The 19,046-nt window shown below is 40.9% G+C and overlaps 2 protein-coding genes across 6 annotated transcripts in view; one reads left to right on the top strand and one right to left on the bottom strand.

Annotated features, from left to right (window-relative positions):
* Positions 1 to 12,022, top strand: part of cnksr2a (connector enhancer of kinase suppressor of Ras 2a) — a 71,355-nt gene extending 59,333 nt beyond the window's left edge. For all 3 annotated transcript variants that reach the window (XM_084341303.1, XM_084341305.1, XM_084341302.1), the window contains one exon: positions 7,985 to 12,022. In XM_084341303.1, the coding sequence (XP_084197429.1) occupies positions 7,985 to 8,032 (48 nt within the window). In that variant the 3' untranslated portion in view covers positions 8,033 to 12,022. The remainder of the gene's footprint in view (positions 1 to 7,984) is intronic.
* On the bottom strand, positions 2,681 to 17,343 carry smpx (small muscle protein X-linked). Of its 3 annotated transcripts, none has more exons than XM_084341307.1 (5): positions 17,237 to 17,343; positions 12,145 to 12,204; positions 7,947 to 8,033; positions 7,653 to 7,805; positions 2,681 to 3,371 (listed from the first exon to the last, which is right to left on the bottom strand). In XM_084341307.1, exons 2-4 carry the CDS (start codon positions 12,178 to 12,180, stop codon positions 7,656 to 7,658), a joined length of 273 nt encoding a protein of 90 aa, XP_084197433.1. In that variant the 5' UTR covers positions 12,181 to 12,204; positions 17,237 to 17,343; the 3' UTR covers positions 2,681 to 3,371; positions 7,653 to 7,655. The 3 variants fall into 3 exon arrangements, with proteins under 3 accessions (XP_084197433.1, XP_084197434.1, XP_084197432.1); XM_084341308.1 differs by lacking the exon at positions 17,237 to 17,343 and adding an exon at positions 16,812 to 16,958; XM_084341306.1 differs by lacking the exon at positions 17,237 to 17,343 and adding an exon at positions 15,533 to 15,652.
* Positions 17,344 to 19,046: the final 1,703 nt, after the last annotated feature.

Genomic DNA, 19,046 nt, shown 5'->3' with positions numbered 1-19,046 from the left:
GCTGCTATAGTCTGCGAACCAAGATTCCAGGGCACCTATCTGTGCCCGAGAATAGAAACACAGACGGCGGAGGTTCATGTCAAACCCGAGGAAGTTTTGCCAAGCTGTCAAAGATGTTACGAGTGTCAAAAGTGGGAGCAAAGCAGTGAGCCGTGGCCTTTTTGGGGAAGGCGGTTAACCTCATAACGACCTGCTTGAAAATCACGCGGATTGATGTCACGTTATTATTTTTATGCAGAGATAGGAGGAGGAGGAGGAGGCGTGGGCGAGAGAGAAATAATAAAAGGAAAAGGATTTGTTTTCGATATCAGGCTCCGAGTTGTCGGACGTGTTTACAGGCGTCTGATTAATGTCGAGCCCACTGCCTGAGTGTGTGCGCTACTGTCTGCCTGACACACACACGCATCAATATGCAAACAACACCGCTTTATTGCACCCTTACAAGTTCTTGCAGCATTCTCCGCATTTTGCAGTGAGTTATGATCTTTTCCGAGTGGATGCTGGCTCGCACTCAGAGATAAGTGTGTGTTCGTGTGTGTGTGTGTGTGGGTGTGTTTGTTTTAGAGTTACACTAGTTCAGGATTCATCGCACAGGCTACTCGCAAAAAGAAAACAGACTCACGCCTTTTTTTGAAACCGGAGAGTGTTTTTAATCTGAACCCACACGATGTCAAATCCTCCCGTATGGTTGTTAAAACACCAGCAGTGTTTCTCTCCCGGCTGAATATTCCACCGTGACCTGATGGAGGCTAAACTTAGCTACAGCTGCTCTGTGTGTAAGAAGACATGTGATGCGGTGATGTGATGGATGTGTGTTGTAATGAAGAAGGGGTATGGATCAAAGTGATGCCCCCTGACTCACCACCTAACACCGACAGCGATTGTCATTAAATATGCACATAATACAAGAATATTAGCAGCTGGATCGATCGGGGATCAGTCGTGTGAGGACTGACACTAAATGAGTCTCCGAGCTACGTTTTCCATCACAGTGAACACACACTTTTAATTAGCTTTTTGTCAGAGTATTCAGGAGTGTGGTTTTTTTTCGATAAGCGCATACATTATGTCGCGCTCTGTTTCCTGTCAGTCTCCCGACACCCTCAGGAGAGGAGGAAAGTCTCTGCGTTTTAAACATGTCACCTCAAAAACCGAACAGTCTCGCCCTGTCGTCTAATTCGGGGAGTCTTTGTTAGCTGACACAGCCGACTGTTGATGCTTCCATACAATTTACATGCATCTAATTAAAGCATGTTTTGATGAACAACACATTCACTGGAGTACCAGTTAGTCCAAGATGTCGCTGTTGGGTTGATATCAAAGATGCTAGCAAAGCAACATGCTACATGAAATATAGGTCAGACCACTGTATTTCACTATATATCTTTAAATGTTACAGTTATGGCTAAAAATAACAACAGATGTATAAAGTTTCCCAATTTCACATTGCAAATCAACCGCCAATTGTAGTGACATCATCTGGGAACCATGAATGTCTGCACAAAACTTTGTACCTTTCTATCTTGTTGTTATTTCATTGAATAAGTGTAAAATTTGACCTGCTGGTTCACCTGATCACCGGATTTAGTAAGATTTATCCTTCAATATCTGTCCTAAAATGTAATGGCAATCCATCCATCCCCTTGTTGTTGAGGCATGTTTCACTGAGCAAATTTGGAAGTAATGCTGAGTGGCGCCCGATCCAGCACTATATCAAATTCAAAATACGGGATACATCATTTAGGAACTATGAATCTCTGCACAAGATTATCTTGTAGATGTTGAGATATTCCACTGGATATGTGGAAAATTTGACCTTTTGGTGCCGTTTGACCTAACCATTGACAATGGTCCTAATTTTAATTGTACTCCCTTCCATTATTGTTGAGATATTTCAGTCTGGACCAAAGTGGTGGACCAACCAACCAACCAAACAGCATGACTGTCTCATTGACTGTATCTAAAGATGGACGAACCAACAGTTTCTCAAGAGTGAAGCCAAAGACGTCACATTAAATCTGGATTCAATGTTGGTTCAAAGCTGCTCAGTGGCATTTGAAGCCAAAATAGCTCTAAGATCCGCGTTGTGAGGCCCATAGAGCGAGTGCACGACCGAGACGGCTAACTTCAGGTTTATCGCCCGGCTAACTTGAACGGGAATAAAAGGATTTAATCTTGCAGCTCTTTTAGACTTTATTGGACCGAATGGTTTGATTTATGTCAGTCAAATAAGTCATTTGGGGGCCTTGTGATGCTCAAAAACAATTATTTCACACTGTTAGCTTACAGGAAAAGGTCTTTTTTTGGCCGCAGTGCTTCACGTGACAATGTAATTACACATTTACACGGGCCAAACAAAAAACCCAGCACACGTCAAATACATTTCTCCCAAAGATGGCTTCTGATATTTGAGGTAGCTGCCATCACACTGCTAAATGTTTTTTGCTGCTATAAAAAGGTTGTGTGACAAACAGACAGAGACATGAGCTGCTAGTCATTGAATCAGGCGCGTGTTTGGGCGAGAACTTGATACCCTCGCTGAACCCCACGCCAAGATGGCAGCGCTATTGGCAGGCAGCCATTTTTGTACAGCGGGTGGATGATTCAGTCCAATTTAAAAGAAACCCAACCCCTAATCTCTGTTACTATAACAGCATTCAGTAATAAATACAGCAGTCTGTCGTTTTTATAACCATCTTGATTTATTGCAACATTTTTCTGAAGAGTTTCTGGGAATTAAAACAATGAAACAACAAAAACATTACAAGCCCCCACCCCACCCAAAGAAGAAAAGGTTCATACAGTTGAACGTAGACACTATCGATAAAACAAATCATTAAATAGAAAGCATCGGTATAAATCAGTGCTCAATCGTTCCGAGTTTTGACAGAATGGAAAAGACGTGTCTTCAAGTTGGTCACGATGGAGAGTCGTCAACGAAAAAAATCCTTCTGAACCAGCTATTTCAGACTTAAAACAACAGAAAGCAAAATAAAACACAACTCGTTTACTTCTAAAAGTCCAAGTAAAGCTGAGTCTTATCTGCAGCAGAAACAAGTCAGAATATCTCACATTATCTCGACAGCACTTAACTTTTTTTGTACAAATTATGATTTGGATCTAAAGACAAATCAATCTGGACTGACATGGCAAGATAAATACAGATATTACTAGTGTTTCTATTAGAGTTCTGACCGAGAGAGAGTTTATGGTCGCCTGTTTCCTGTTGGTCAGACGTTGGCGTCACAGAAAGCTGTTAATGTCTCTGAACGTGTTGGGACTGGACTGTTGTTTTCGCGAGTTGTGATCGGCAGTGGGCAAGTCTGTGTGTATGAAGATTATCTGCCTTCCTCTCCGTCTGGCTCGGGATCCTGCAGGGAAAAGAAAAAGACAGATAAAGACACTGTGAGGGATTTTCACCGTGTGCTATCAGCGCTCAGGAGGGGGCCGGGACGACGAGGAGAAGGCCGGGTCGGCGTGTTCATCGTGAGGAAATATCAGCCGTGATTGATCCGTCACCTGCTTCCTCCACGTACTTATCTCTCTCTTGACCTTTTCCCATTTCTGCTTCTCTCTGTGTCTTGATCTTCTTCACAGCCTGACACATTTTTTTTTTCTGTTTATTTCCATCTCAAAGACTCAAAGACTTTTTAGTCATACAAGCACTTCTCTTCAGGCTTCGGGTTAACCATCAGTGGATGGAGCCACGGAGCTGCAGTGTTGTTGTATAACTGATGTTACACTGAAGCCCAAAAGTAAAAGAGATTAGAGAGAAGCTAATAAAATGAGGAATTGGACTTGCATCTTGTTGCACAAATCACTGTACTCTGCTCTCATACTTTACCTTCAGGCACTTTTTTATCTTCGTCATTGTTTGGGCTGAACCTCTTTATGATCTATTAATGCTACGACAAAGAATGATTTATGAGACGAGCGTGCACAGACTCCATGAATTAATTATAGTAATAAATGTTTCCCAGTTTGTTGGTGAAGGACTTCGGGGCCCGAACCTCAACTCCGTTCAGCATATTTGGGATGAACCAACATCAGTGTTGGACCTCACTAAATCTTCCAAACATCTGGTGGCATCAAGTCTGTGAGGGAGTTTTTAAGTCACCCTTCTGTTGAGGTACCACTGATCCAGTAGTTCAACGCTGCAGCCCACTGATTGGCCAGTCTGAACAACCAGAGTGGTCTCGTCCTCTGCTCAGAAGTAGGATTTCACTTCCTGTTTTTTCAGCAGGTTCCTGTCTCACTACCTGCAGCCTTTTTTTAAAGAAAAGCTTATTTCCTCATTGTAATAAACTACTACACATGTGTGTTGTTAAGAGTTAAGACCAGTCTCTCCCGTTGTTTTTTCCAAAGCCAACCGGTACCAACCTCATCTACATTTAAGAGTTCTGTCCGCAGTGGAAAAGCAAAGCAGATCTGACCTTTAGGTACAGTTAACAGAGGTTTTCTTAAGTGGAAATGCAGCTTTAGTTTGAACTGCTTCTAAGAAACTAAAATATTTTTTCAGCCCTTTGCTGTCTGCGTATTCAACCACGGCGTAAAGATTCGTAAAGATTAACCAAATCAGTCCGCTGACGAATGAGATGTGACGACTGTTTTAATGCGTCATTTTGGCGCCAACTGCCTGGACTTAGTTCTTGGTCCGTCTGTCTTATGTTTTCTTCTGTAACTCCATGTTGATGTTTTGAAGCACAGTGAACAAGATTTTCAAATGGCGGCAGAAAAACCTTCTGCAAGCCCCACCCCCAAAGTTCCTGTACTTTTGGAGAGTACAACCACCTGAGCAGGGACTTTTGAGGGGTCCTAGGAACTAAACTTAGACCTTGGTCCCCTGCAGTGGTCCTAGTGTTGGGTGTCCACTTACTTTTGGCCATGTAGTGTCAATCAAGCTGCATACCATTAGTTAAACTCAAACCAAAATGATTTTCTAACATTTCACACTTGATTTTCTGCGTTCTGAGATCTTTCTTCAGACATCGTTTGTTTTTTTGCAGCTGTTTTTTGTTTTCTTTGTGCATTGCATTGTGGGAACAAGAGTGTCTACGGATGCAGTCGGCTGCTGCTGTTTTATTAGAGTTATGTTGTCACTTTCCCGGCGTAAACACTCTGAACACTGCTCATAAATAGCACGTAGTATTACAGAAACGTGTTTGTAACCCGAACCTCGAACCAGCTTCTTCTTCTTCTTCTCCTCCTCGCTCTCGTTTTATCTCCTCCACAGCTCACCCACATGGTTTCGGGCAGGGCGGAGCAGCGTTTCACAGTGTTTGGATTTCATGGTTTCTGTGTCCCGCTGAGAAAGTCACAGCACAGACTGCCCCTCAGTGCTCACACACACTTTCTACAACACACACACACTTTCAGAAAGTATAAATATAGAGCCTGACTCAACCTCTCCAGCCCACACACACACAGAGGCATCAACACACACGCCGCTTGACCCAAACAGAGACCGTGCAGCACACACTGACCCCCGGTGGTGAGATCCCAACACTGCAGTCTCATCAGTGATTACATGGAGGATGTCAGGGTTTATCTCACTGTTACGAAGACGTAATTAAACTGCCATTGCTGTCTAATAATTACTGTCTGGTTTGGACACATTATGGATCAGGACACCATGAATTTTAGACCAATTTTGGTCTAATTTGTCCAGGTTTTTATGAAGTTTGTGTCTCAACCATGGGCACATTTCGAACACAGAAAAATACTTTTTCCAAGTACATAAATTAAAGCTTTGAGAGATGTTATCATCATGCAGAGACTCATTTAAAAATCGAGTTTGCCTCAGGATTGAGGCACAAATAAAAACACCACAGGATTAAGATTTCTGCTGCCACCCCAATTCAGTGCAGGTCAACAGATTTCCATTTTTGATGCTTTTTCGATTTTTTTGCTTTTTCGATTTTTGTTGCACACTAATAGCAATATTAATACTTTTACTCCAGGCAATCTGGAAAATGAGAAAATTAGGATGAAATTCGTTATTGTGCTCATGATAATGTGAAGCTGAGTATTTTAGTTTCCTTTTTTTAAGTTACCTGATACTTGATGATTTAATGTGTTTGCATCTTTACTGCTAAAGCATCGCTGTTTGACCTTTTGTCTTTGATTGATTCTTGATAGAGATTATTAACTTTAAATAAAGATACAGACTTGGTGAACCTGTTTTCAGCCCTGCGTGTTGGCTCATTGCTTTGTGTAATAAGTGAAGGTGACTCACATCTGAGAACTTGAAACTAGAAGAGATAAATGAGTGTAAAGAGTTCACATGACAAAGGCTGTAAAAATGTCGACACACTCTCTGAGTTGCTTTCACCGAGCAGCAGCGAGTGTTCGTGACTTTCTAGTAGCCGTGAGTTTTGACTGTCAGGCAACATACAAGGTACCCAGAGTCAGGTGGAGATTTTTGGGGATGAGATAAACAACTCTTCTGCATGTTTTTAGCAAAGTAACACAAATGATTTGAGACATATTTGGACTAAATTTGCTTCTGAAAACACAAAGTAAAAGTCACTGCTAAATGTTTTTTTCAACAGTTTTAAGAATATATAACGTCTTGTATTCTTGAACAGTAGGACCTCTCAGATCTTTCTGTTCTCACTCCACCAAAACTCAAAATACAAGCTTGTTTCGCTCTGAATGACGTATGATGTATTGATCAAAGAAAACATGTAGCTGATTAATCTGGTACGGCAACTAACAACTTCTCCATTAATCCATTCATTGTTTTGTCCGTTACATATCAGAACAGCCCAAGTGGATCTGTTTTGATAACTTTAATCCCACCAACAGTCCAAAACCCTAAAGATCGTCAGTCTTCTATCACATTCGTGGAAGAAAACCACCAAATCCTGACGTTTGAGAAGCTGGAGCCTTCAAATATTTGGCTTTTTATTTGGAAAAATTGATTCAACCATTGACGATTATCAACGTATTTACCAGTTAATCGTTTCTCGAGATGTGTCCATACAACAAAAACTCCAAAACTACAACTACAACCGTAAAACGCTGCTTACACACTGATGCATTTCACCTGTACCTCCTCCACCGCTGCACAAACGCTGCCTCATTTGTATACGCCGACCTATAATTATAGATATAAATAGTTGTTTACTGTTTTCTCGGACTCACCGGCTGGATTTGCATCGTTCACAAAGAAACTGGTGACTCGGTTTGTAATATCATCTTTGTGCTTTCTCATCATACTTTGGTTCTGATTTGAATTTTCTCTCTGGACCCTTTAATTCCCGACCACATCTGCGCTGCACGACAGTCAAATAAGAGTTTCAAATTACCTGCTGAGTAGACACACCTGTGAAATACAGCAGCGCATCAGGAAATAAAACCTTAGTGACGGTTAAAATGTTCTGGTGTCTGGTAGTGGTGTTCATAAGACCTCTAACAGAGATGTAGACCTCTGTGGGGTCCAACTGGCCTGGAATATAAATAAAGGTCCTACATAGAACAACATATCAGACATTTATTCAAATATCTACTTATTAAATGTGAAATGACGATGCTTTATGATCACTTTTGTCAAACGTGCAAGCTCAGTTTGTAGCCGAGGGAAGGGAAGGGCCCCAAAACAACGAGGAAGAAGATATTCTGGGGTGGTTATTCGACTGGTGGTCACCTACATGTTAATCCTTGGTGACCCATCGTAGTTCGCTCTTGACGTTCTGCAGCTCTGATAGGTTAACAGCAGGACCGGGCAGCTTCACCGCACCCGGCAACGCCTTCTTCTCCTCCGGCGTCTGGGCCGCGGCGCTCGGCTGGTCCGGTGAAAGAGCCTGAGAAACAATAATACGAACAGAGGTAGAAGCTGCGAGTGAGCTACGTGGGGATTGATCTTCTTTGACCAAAAACTTCCTTATGTTCCTTCTAAGCTGCTAGCTACACCTGCTACATGTGCTTGTTGGTTTGTGTCTTACCTCTTCTGTTTCTACTGTCTCCTCTCTCCTCTTGACAGGATGTCCCGCCCCTGGACGCAGAGCTCCCATCGGGATGTTCAAATTAGCCTGACGGACAGCGAGAACAGCCAATCAGATCACTTTCAACACTCAAAACAAATTAAGTTTCATCTCTCTCTGTGTCTCTACACGTGTGTGTGCGTGTGTGTGGGTGTGTGTGTGTGTGTGTGTTGGTCTGTGTTTACTCATGTTTCCTCAAAATCCCCTCGTTTTGATTATGACCACTACTTCCTGGTTATCTTCACTTCCCTAAGAGAGCGGTGCGTCTTTATGAAAATTGGGACGCACACACACACACACGCGCACACACACACACATGCAGAGCCCAGAGATCTGCCTGCTAACTCGATGTTCTCCTGCTGCCTGCCCTGACGTCCTGTCACTTGGATTTGATGTGTTTTTTGCATTGTCCCGTACTGTAATGTTTTGTATATACGCTCATATTGTACAGCTGTACAGAGAGGGAGTGTGGTGTGTGTGTCACAGAAGATTGGTTTTATTTATTTATTTATTTTCCCCGCAGATGAAGGGTTAAAAGACGGGACGGAAAAGTTCTGGAAAGTAAAATAAATCGCCTCATTCGCAGCATGTTTGCTCCGATTTGTATCACTGTACTGTTGCTTTGGCTGGGATTGTTGTTTACTGTCTTATGCTTAGCGTGCTGTTAGCAATCATCTTCTGACATTCCACCAAAGGTTAAAGGAATATTTCATTTTTAAATTGAAAATTCAATCATTGTTTGACATTTTTAGGGAACAGGCTAACTCGCTTTAGTGTCAGTAAGATGAAAAGACTGATACCGATCTCACATCCGTCTGTTAAAGGGGCACTGTGTGGTACTGCAGAAGAAATTACTGCAGATTCAAGCTCATAATTTTAATGTTTACAATATAAAAATATTTATTTTTTCCATAACTGAATAAAGAAGCTGCTCTCAGAGGAAAATAAGGTCCCAGAACACTGTTTGAAGCTAGAAAGCTGGCAGGGTCCGCCACATATAAACAAAGTAAAACAGTATGAAACTGCGTTGTCCTTTAAGGTCAGTTTGTTCAGTCATGATAACCAACACAGCTTGTTTATTTTGTTTGTTTAGGCATAAAATATCAGTCAATGAAGGTCTTTCTCTTCCCCAAAACTACGTAATGCACCTTTAAGTGAAGCGTGAAGGCTGTTAGCAAGAGGAAGCAGCTAGCCTGGATCCATCCAAAGCTTTATAAATTCTACTTGTGTGTTCAATCGGACTTCGACAAGTGAGCTGTTTCCGCCTACTTTCAGTCATTATGCTAAGCTAAGCTTATCGCTAATACCTGCGTACTGGTATCACTCATTTCATTTAAGTCTTGGCAGGAAAGTGAATTAGCATGTTTCCTAAAATGCTGAACTCTTCCTTTAACTCTGTCCAAAGAAAATATGTTGTTGTTCATGCAGTTTAAAGGGGCTCTGTGCAAACTTCTGCGTTGTGGTGGAAGTCGGTCGTTAGCTGCTGCTGCAGCTACAGTTACTACAAATGGTTACCAAGAGCCCCTTTAAATGCAAAGTGAAAGTAACTTTGACGAAAATGTTTGCAGACTGTGATGAATAAGTCATTTAGCAGGCTCCAGTGGTCTGACATGAATGGAAACAAATGGATGAAACAGTAGAAAAATCAACATTTAAATGTGTCGCGCACAGTGAAGTCTACTAAATCTTCTCCAAACAGCCCGTGCAGCACAAACATCTGCATGGAGGGCCAAACATTTAACTATTTATTATCTTTATATTCTGCTTTCCACACTGAGTGCATACAGTATGCAGCCAGAGCAATGTTAGTGAACGATATCAGTTAGAGACGTAAATATTGGACCCATACAGGAAACATTTGGACTCAAAATGATTCAGTTGAGCTGCACAAGCTGTTTGGAGACATTTGTATTTGCTTCTTGGAGGAGATGGAACAACAGGGTCTAACTGTGTTGATATGTTGATCACTTTTTGTCTGAGACGTGAGACACCGAACACCTTCGATCATTAACTGTGTTGGTTTAGTGCATTTGTCGACTGAAGCCATTACAGCAGCAGCGACCCGGCACTGTTTGGTTGTGGTTTTGTATTTTATAGTTGTTGGGTATAAAACACAACGTCCTGTATCATGGGAGCAATTATCCTCTGTGGCCAGAAGAGAGATAAGCTCTGCACAGATCATTTGTTTTAAAGGTCCATGTTGGTGTTTGTGCAAAGTTTAGTTCTTTAACCACAAGTCAGAAATAATCTCTGTGTCTTCTCACCATTGTCGAAAGCATAACGACAGTTTTTAATTAGTTTAGACAGGCATTTCTTGAAAAATGTAATATTCATGTTTAATGTCTCTTATCAGTACCTGTACTTCTACCCACTAGAGCTAATGTTGTACTATTCTGCCTCACAAAGCAAAACTGTGGTAACATTCACATTCCTGGTGTATAGCATATACATTTTGTCCAATTATCGCTGCGTGGTGCACTTGATGATGCTTTTACGAACACTGCAACATCCAGTATTTGAACATCAGCCAAACCCTAATACAAAACCACAACGTCCTCACACCTGAACGACTTAATAAATTGATTGCAGACTCCCAAAATGGCGGTTACAGGAAGTCCAGTGACAGGCGTACCGGACCTTCATAATCATGTGGTTAAACTTGTAAAATGGTCGCAATTTAGGAGCAAACGTAACTTGGAAAAGATAAATACTCATGCTAACATCAGCTAAGTTATGTCCCTGATTTACTCTAAGTTAAATAAGTTACGTAATTTTAAGTTAACACACACAAACATTGGTCTCCTGGATGAAAGTCTGTGTGTTTGACCTTACCTCCATATGAAGACACTTTTTATGCTACGTCACCTGACTTCCTCCTTTGCTACCGTCATAATTACTACAGCCACAAGAGGTCGCTGCCCAACAATAAACTTAAAAATGGGTCGTTATAATCTCCTTGCAAAGACGACAGAAACAGCTGTTTATGGTTGCACGATAAAAAGATTATATTTCTATTTATTATTGTTAAAAATTGGATTTTGCAGCAACGTTAAACACAGACATGGAGGGTTTACATCACCTGAAACAGTCATAATTAAATGGGAGTCTACAGCTGAATGGATAATAAAAATTCAACCTCAGCAGAGCAACACATTCTTACACCTAAATGACAGAATAGGTCAATTAACAGGGATTTCCAAAACGAGATACCTTTCGTCGAAACACTTGCAGTTTGGTTAGGGTTTAGGCGAGAAATCAAAGTGGTTAAGTTTAGAAAAACAATGAGGTTCGAGTTAGAATAACTACTTTACCTACGTAACTTCAGTTCCCTACATTAGTTATTTTTGGTTGCACACTGGACACGAACTCTGACCTTCTCTCGATGCGGACGTTTATATTATTCCACCTGACTTCCTCCTTTGCTGCTGTAATAATCACCACAGCCACTAGAGGTCGCTGCCTAACAAGAAACGTAAATATGGGTCGTAATAAGCTGCTTTCACAGTCGGCCTGTGTGGTTGTTTTTGTGCTGACGATGGCCTGAAAGAAAGATATGATATGCTTTTGAATATGTGGATCAAATACAAATCGGCCTGCTGACATGAAACTGATTTGTTTTTGTTTTTTAAATGAAAATGTAGATTATTTATGATGTAAAGCCGCGCTGCTGTTCTTCGTTTGTGATTATTTAAAGTGTTGAGACGGAGACGAAATGATGAACCTCACGTTTGTACTGTACTGGTGTTTTAAAAAAACTCCTCCGTCCAGATGCCTACCCCATGGTTAGACATGACAATGAGCACAATGAGAAGAGAGAGAGAGACGAAGGAGGAAACCCTCTCTGACATGCACTCACGAAGCCATTATAACTGAAACACACACACACACACACACACACACACACACACACACACAATGATACAGACGACTCCTCATCCTTTGCCTCGCTACAACTCTGCACTAACAAAAAGCCTTGATACTGTATATGCACAGTCTGTATTTGCCTTTGCCAATAAATACTTAAATGTGGAAACACCTGTCGCCTGTAATCTGGAGTCATTGTTACATTTATTCTTGTTAATACGGTTGTCGGGGTAGAAATCAAACTCTTGGCAGTGTTATTGTAGCAACAAGAAGTTAACTTAAAAAAGTTTTTTACCTGAAGGGCCTTCACGTTGGACGAAGGTTTGGACATAATCCCCCCGGTGAGTCCACTGACCTGCAGGAAGCACAGATCACACACACATTCAGCTGTGTGTGTGTGTTTCAGTGTGTTTCATTGTGTGTGTGTGCATGTTGGGGGCATTGGGACTCTGTTTCTGTGGTTTTAAAGGCCCGGGATAGCATTTCAGTTGCTTAGCGACTCTCACAGAGAGAAGCAGGTAGAGGGACTGAGCTCTGAATCATTCATGAGAGGGAGGCAGGGAGACGGCGGGCCGGGAATGTCAAAATAAAAGCGCCGTAATTTCAGTAAAGTGTGTGAGAGAGTCTGGGAGTAGTGATGTTTGTGAAGCTGGAAGGAAATGTGAATTTTAATGCATTTCACCTTCAATTTGAATCTCAACAATTGACAATAATGTGTTGTTGAGTCTTTAATACTTTCCATCTTCCATCTCCCTGTCTGTGACAACCAGCCCGAAGCTCAATGATCCCACCTTAAGACCAAAACCTTTCAAAACTGGGTCACAAATATATAGTTTCATTTAAAAATCATCAAACAGAAGGTAAATAACACCTTTGTTGGGGCACTACAGTATAAATTTGATTTAGTCCTTTAAAGGTGCTATTTGTAAGAAACATCGATTGTTATGCTTCCAACTCGTCAAAAACTGTCGGTGGTTGCGTACGAAACTCAAAAATCTATTTTTCTTACAAATAGCACCTGTAATGGTATCTGTTGACAATAAGAAAAATATCAATGTTCACATACAACTAATCTGTAACAGCAAATATGTTTTGGAAATGCAACTGGAGTTCATTTTTAAATCAATATAAATGAGGAAACGTTAAATAATGTTTTGTCCACGATGAAAAACGTTCATATTGAACCGAACTTGAGTTTAATTAGACATTAACAGGGAAATAAATGTAAGAAGCTTGTCAGAGCCACAGGGATGGATCCTTCTCCCGGGACAGATCAGTAAAATGTTCAACAACAACATATTTCATTTGCTTTCACGCAGCGATTACATGAGTCACCACAACCTAATTAGATAAACAAAAAACATAATTTCTGTATAAATGTTGTCATGTGAATGTCAGACTCTTCACATGGGACATGAAGCTTCATCATGTTATCATGAATGTGACCATTAAGAGCATATTTAAGACCAATTATACAAGATTCTTGTTTTAAAAAGGGGCTGAAGGGGATAGTAAACGTCAGCCAGAGAAAATCAATGGTTGCCAGCTGGACATGAAGTCTGATTTTGTCCTTCAACAAGTCATTTTTCCAAAAATGATAAATAACGTTAAGTTGAGTATCTGCAGTGTTTTTCCATCTCAGCCCGTTGTGTTTAATTTTCAACTTCCTCGCTCCCCTTTTTGCCGTTTCGCAGATCAACACTGACCCAAGTGGTTACTAATCGTAGAAGTTTCCATGGCCTATTTATCTTATCTACGAGTGGCTCAGAGCAGAGGACCAGAGAGAGAGTCCCCCGGCCCTCCGCCTGCTGCTGCTGCTGCTGCTGCTGCCATCGATGCAGCGCTTACGCACCGTTTCCAGGGTGCTGTTTGTGCAACAACACACACTGAGAGCTCTGCTGTCCTTGACATAAGAGCAAAAGCCTGGACACCCTAAAATACACAGCCACACACACACACACACACACACACACTCGTGCTTACACAAGGGGATGATATTTATGTTGGCCCACGAGTAGCAGCTGCCCTGACGCCACGCTGCAAAGCCTGACGAGCCCTTTCACTTTCACACATTCTGCACTCACACACACACACACACACACACACACACACACACACACACACACACATACACACACACATATGCACTCACACACACAGACACACACACACACACACACACACACACACACACATAACCGCAGGTTATAACCACAGGTACAATTATTCCTCATACTTTAAATAATTCAAATCTTGAAACATTGCAACACTCAGGGCAGACACCTGACAAAAAGGGCCTTTGAGGTGCACACTGTGCGTGTGTGTGTGTGTGTGTGTGTGTGTGTGTGTGTGTGTGTTAATTATTACTGTACTCCTGACAGAGGGATGTTTAGAGAGCTGCAGCTGCATGTTCAGTAGCATGAATCTAAAAAAGATAGGCAGCTGTCCGCTCAGAATATCTCATAATCTGTTGGAGGGATTGTTTTCACACTGATGGTCCTCAGAGAGTGAAACCTTCTGACTCTGGTGATCCCATGATCTCATCTCTGGCGCCACCATGAGGTGGATATTCTTGGTTTTGGAGTGAAACATCTCCACTTAAAGCTGCTGTAAGTGATATATTTTTATTAAATAAGTGTTTAAGAGCTCACTTTATCCAACCAGGACAGAGATCAGGGACTGCTTACTGCAAAACAGACATGAAGTTAGCTAAAACAACGACAACACTAGCTTTAACTTTTTATCCAGCACCATTATTCGGTCAATGTTTCGATTTGTTTTGGTAAACTAAAAACACTTAGCCCCAGCTGTAGCCTACTTTTTGGTTTTATTGCCAATAAGTAAATGTTAGCATGCTAACAGGCTAAAGAATGATGGTAGAAATATTAATATAATCTGCTAAACATGAGCATGTTAACAAGTTAGCAGAGCAGCTAGCAAGTCTGTACACTGTAAATCTTGTTGTTTTACTGCTATAATTGCTAAAATCAAAGATGCAATGCTAATTGTGTAGCTGAAGCCTTATTAACCTCGTTCGTTTATGACCTCCATTTTGTTTAAAAAGCCAACATATACATTTGTGACTTATTTCAGAAGGAATAGTCCAACATTTTGCGACACATTTTCTCTTGCTTGCCGAGATTTTAGATGAAATGATTGATACAACAGACGATTAGCTTAGCTTAGTATAAAGAATGGAAGCAGAGAGAAACAGCTAGCCTGGCTCTGTCCAAAGGTGACAGGACTGAACCAACCTCGAAGCCCCAAGATTACTTTTTAACACATTATATCTCCTTAGTTCAGTCTGTACAAATACTAAAAACAAGTTGTGGTTTTACAAAGTTTTTGTCCTGGACGTCAAGCAGTGCCACTGTTTGCTAAGCTAAGCTAATCATGTCTTAGCTTTAGCCTCACAGTTAGCATACGGTGGCAGTCTTCTCGAATGACTCTCGGAGAAACTAATGAACTTTTCCTGAAAAGATTTACTCTTCAGTATGAACCAGTGACACAGACGGGGGGAGGACATTTCAAAGAGGTATTAAAAAGAGAAGAAAAACATTTCCAGCCTCACACTTCAAGAATAAAAGTTACTTTTTGTACAAAGAGGACTAAAACTACAGTAACGCTTCAGATACCTGCCATTAAAAACACACCTATGCAAACATAAATCAGACATAACGTACCTGTTGATGACACGCTCCTGTTTATCACTAATGGTTGGTTTTAAACTTGGACGTCTGTCGCTGGTTCAGTTACACTTTCTGTCCATCTCTCACACACTTGTTTTACTCACGACTGTCCATCTCTTTTCTTTTTCTTTCTCTTTCCCTCTCCTCTCCTCTCCGCCCTCTTTCTTTCTCTCTCTCGCCTCGTAAGTGGTAGAAGGATTCCTCTCATATCTGGGATTTGTTCTCACTATAAATAGAAGAGTGATACACAGAAGGGACCTGCTTTCTATCCACACACACTCACACACACTCTTATAGAAGCACATGGACACACACACAGTGACCGACCAAAACATTGTCAAACAGCAGCGTCGACGACTTAAATCTCTTTGATTTGAACATCTTTTTAAGATTTGTACTCTAGAAATACAGCGAAATGTTGCAAGACCAGACTTCATTAAAAAAATGGAACGTTTAAGCATGGAACACCAAAATGTCCACATATATAATATTGACAAATGTACATGATGACAGGTTAATTTTAAATTTTTTCAGCTATAATTACAGTAAAATGTTCAAGTGAGTGAAATCATTTACTTGAAGCACCAAACTTCATTCAAAAATCTCACCATTTAAGCACGAAACGGTCCTGCTCAAAACAGTCTGCTTATATTAATTCACAAAAAAATTATAATAATGTGTGTGGTCTCTTATTTAAACATGGTTTTAAGGTTTTTAGGCTATAATAACAGTTAAATGCTCCATTAAGGAAAATAACTTACGTGCCAGACCAAACTTCATTCAGAAAAATGAGCATTTAAGCATGACCTACTCAAACACAAAACTGTCTGCAGTATGTTTCCCTTATTTAAACATCTTTTTAAAGGTTTTTAGGCTATAACTACAGTAAAATGTTAGGGAAAATCATTTACCTGCAACACTAAACTTCATTAAAAAAATTGAACATTTAAGCATGAAACACACTGCACACTTAACTGTAAACCGTCTGCATATATGATAATTGCAAATATTTATAATGATAAGTACGGTCCCTGATTTAAACATATTTTAAGGTTTGTCAGCTATAATTAAAGTATTAAAGTAATGTTCCAGTAAACAATTTACCTGCAGACCAAACTTCATTCAAAAAATTGAACATTTAAGCATAAAACTGTCTGCACATATGAAATTCACAATTGTTTATAATAATAAGCATGCCCCTGAATTTCAACATATTATTAAAGTTTTTCGTCTATAATTATAGTAAAATATTTCAGCAAAGGAAATAATTTACCTGCAAGACCAAACTTCATTCAAAAAGTTGAACATTTAAGCATGACACCTTCCAGCTGAAGCCTGTCTTGCGTATATGACATTCACAGATGTTGAGGAAGCCAAATAAGGTCAGTTTTGGTGCATCTTCATCAAACTCTGACACTTGAGTCCTCAAAACACTCCTTCTAATCTTAGTGACTAAAATGGCACTGGCCTATTTCTGCTCTGACACTCACTCAGACTCATACACCCTCACACACACACACACACAGTCGTTATGCTGGTATATCTACATTTATACGCTGATGCACATCCACAGGCCCTGAGGGGAAGTGTGATCTCACAGAGTTAAAGGTGTGTGTGTGTGTGTGTGTGTGTGTGTGTGTGTGTGTGTGTGTGTGTGTGTAAGTGTGTAAGTGTGTAAATGTGTGTGTGCTGTCTTACCTCCTGCCGTGCGTGGCTGCTCTGCCCTGCCTGCGCTCTCTCTGAGGTCCTCTTCGGCTACCTGACCTGTTTCCGCTCGTCCTGATTGGCTCGGAGACACACGAAACTCCTCCCCTGGCGGAACCCGACCCATCATGAGAGAAGTCGAATGAGTTTTCAGCCTGTGTGTGTGTGTGTGTTTCTGTCTATAGATGTGTTTTCGTGTGTTTCCACTCACCTTTCCTCTCAGGATTCACTCAGCTCCTCCTCACATGGAGTCGTCCACCTCCAGCACCCGGCCTCACCTGTGAAACTAATCTACTTTGGGTGCAGGTAGTAAAATGAACAGGCTCGAACTGTGGGCTTGTTTGATATATTCAGACTATGCAAATACAACCCACAGGCACACACTGGTCTCACCTGTTAGCGAGGGCAGCCCTTACCTATCACTGATAAACGCCTTCATCGCTGAATGTGTTTATTGTGGTTAACAACATGATATAGGATGAATATCATGCAGATGTTTTGCAGTAAAAAGAGCCAAACTTCATAGATATAAAGACGAGGCTGTGTTGAAATGTAAAGGCAGGTGTGTGGGTGATGTTTTTATGTGTGCTTCCTCAATATGCACAGGTGTGAGCTGGCAGCGAACCTATAGGGAAGGATCAGGACAGAGTATAATGAAGCACACGTGCAGTCTGTACATGAGACCTGGGTACAAACAGAAAGAGACTGAGGGGGATGTAAAGATCCTAGTGACACTGAGGTGTAAAGATCTGTGAAATGAAAGGCAGAATCGGCCCAAACTGACTCAAAATAACACAAAAACAAAACAAAACAACAACAAAAATGATGTGAAAGTTCTGTAAGATCAAACTTTACAATGTATAAATAATGAAACTGCAACATCAGCCCCAAAATAAGTAAAAAAGCAAAACTAAATCTATTGAAACTCACACTAGATGGAGGCCTCCCCTCGGTCCAAGATGGTACAGTCCAATAAAGTGAGGTGGCTCCCCGAACAGAAGAGAGATTACATATTTATATTATATATATGTGTATATATATATATATATATATATATATATGAAGTTAGAAAACGTAAGAGTGCTGTGCTTTTAATTGAAAATATATTTTTAATCTTATATATTTCCATTTTAGATGGATTTATTCTCATTTTTTAGACATTTGTTGTCCTCATTTCTTTTTATCTTTTCATTTTCTACATAGACTTCACCTTCCTGAGGCCATTTTAACCAGTTTCTTTTCACAATTTGTGTTTGTAAGACTTTAGTTAAGTTTTAGTTTTGGATGTTTCAGTCAGAAAAGTGATGAATGAGGTCAGCTGACCGACGGGCCCTCCCTCTGATGTGTGATGAGCGAACAGATAATACTTTTCACCGTCTAACACGTCACTCCTCTTGTTCACAAGCAGCTTTTGAGTTGGCAGGATGAAGGCCGGATGTAGATCAGGGCATCTGTCCTGTCTGTCTGCTTGAGCTGCTCATGTTGTCACAGCACCAGAGAACAGACAAAAATATTTCACTTTTGTTGAGAGCAGTTGCCTGATTGACGGACAATGGGTAGCTTGGTTTTGGTGTCTCATCTATTCTTCCTTCACATAACTGAAATAAAACATACTGAGGAGCTGGAGGCTCTGAATTGTGGCGATATCGACGTGAGAAGCATCCTCACACAAGGCTTCATCCACAAGTACTTTTATGTTCCCTCGGCCACATTTATGGCTTAATGAGTCAGACTGGGAGCTTGTTTCCTTGTTGCATCTGAGTCAGACCATCGACATTTATTGGTGTCCATTTACTTTCCTAAC

This window comes from Pagrus pagrus (genome assembly GCF_965226575.1).
Source record: "Pagrus pagrus genome assembly, chromosome: 20".
Classification (NCBI taxonomy): Eukaryota; Metazoa; Chordata; class Actinopteri; order Spariformes; family Sparidae; genus Pagrus; species Pagrus pagrus.
Note: the sequence above shows the minus strand (reverse complement) of the source record. Positions and strands in the feature narration are given on the sequence as shown.

What these genes read in the sequence shown, in the direction of transcription:
- smpx (XM_084341307.1), bottom strand. Translation starts at nt 12,180, where the DNA reads ATGTCCAAACCTTCGTCCAACGTGAAGGCCCTTCAG. An exon ending in CCAACGTGAAGGCCCTTCAG is followed by an intron (nt 8,034 to 12,144) that starts GTAAAAAACTTT and finishes GCTGTCCGTCAG; the next exon opens with GCTAATTTGAACATCCCGAT. An exon ending in AGACAGTAGAAACAGAAGAG is followed by an intron (nt 7,806 to 7,946) that starts GTAAGACACAAA and finishes ATTGTTTCTCAG; the next exon opens with GCTCTTTCACCGGACCAGCC.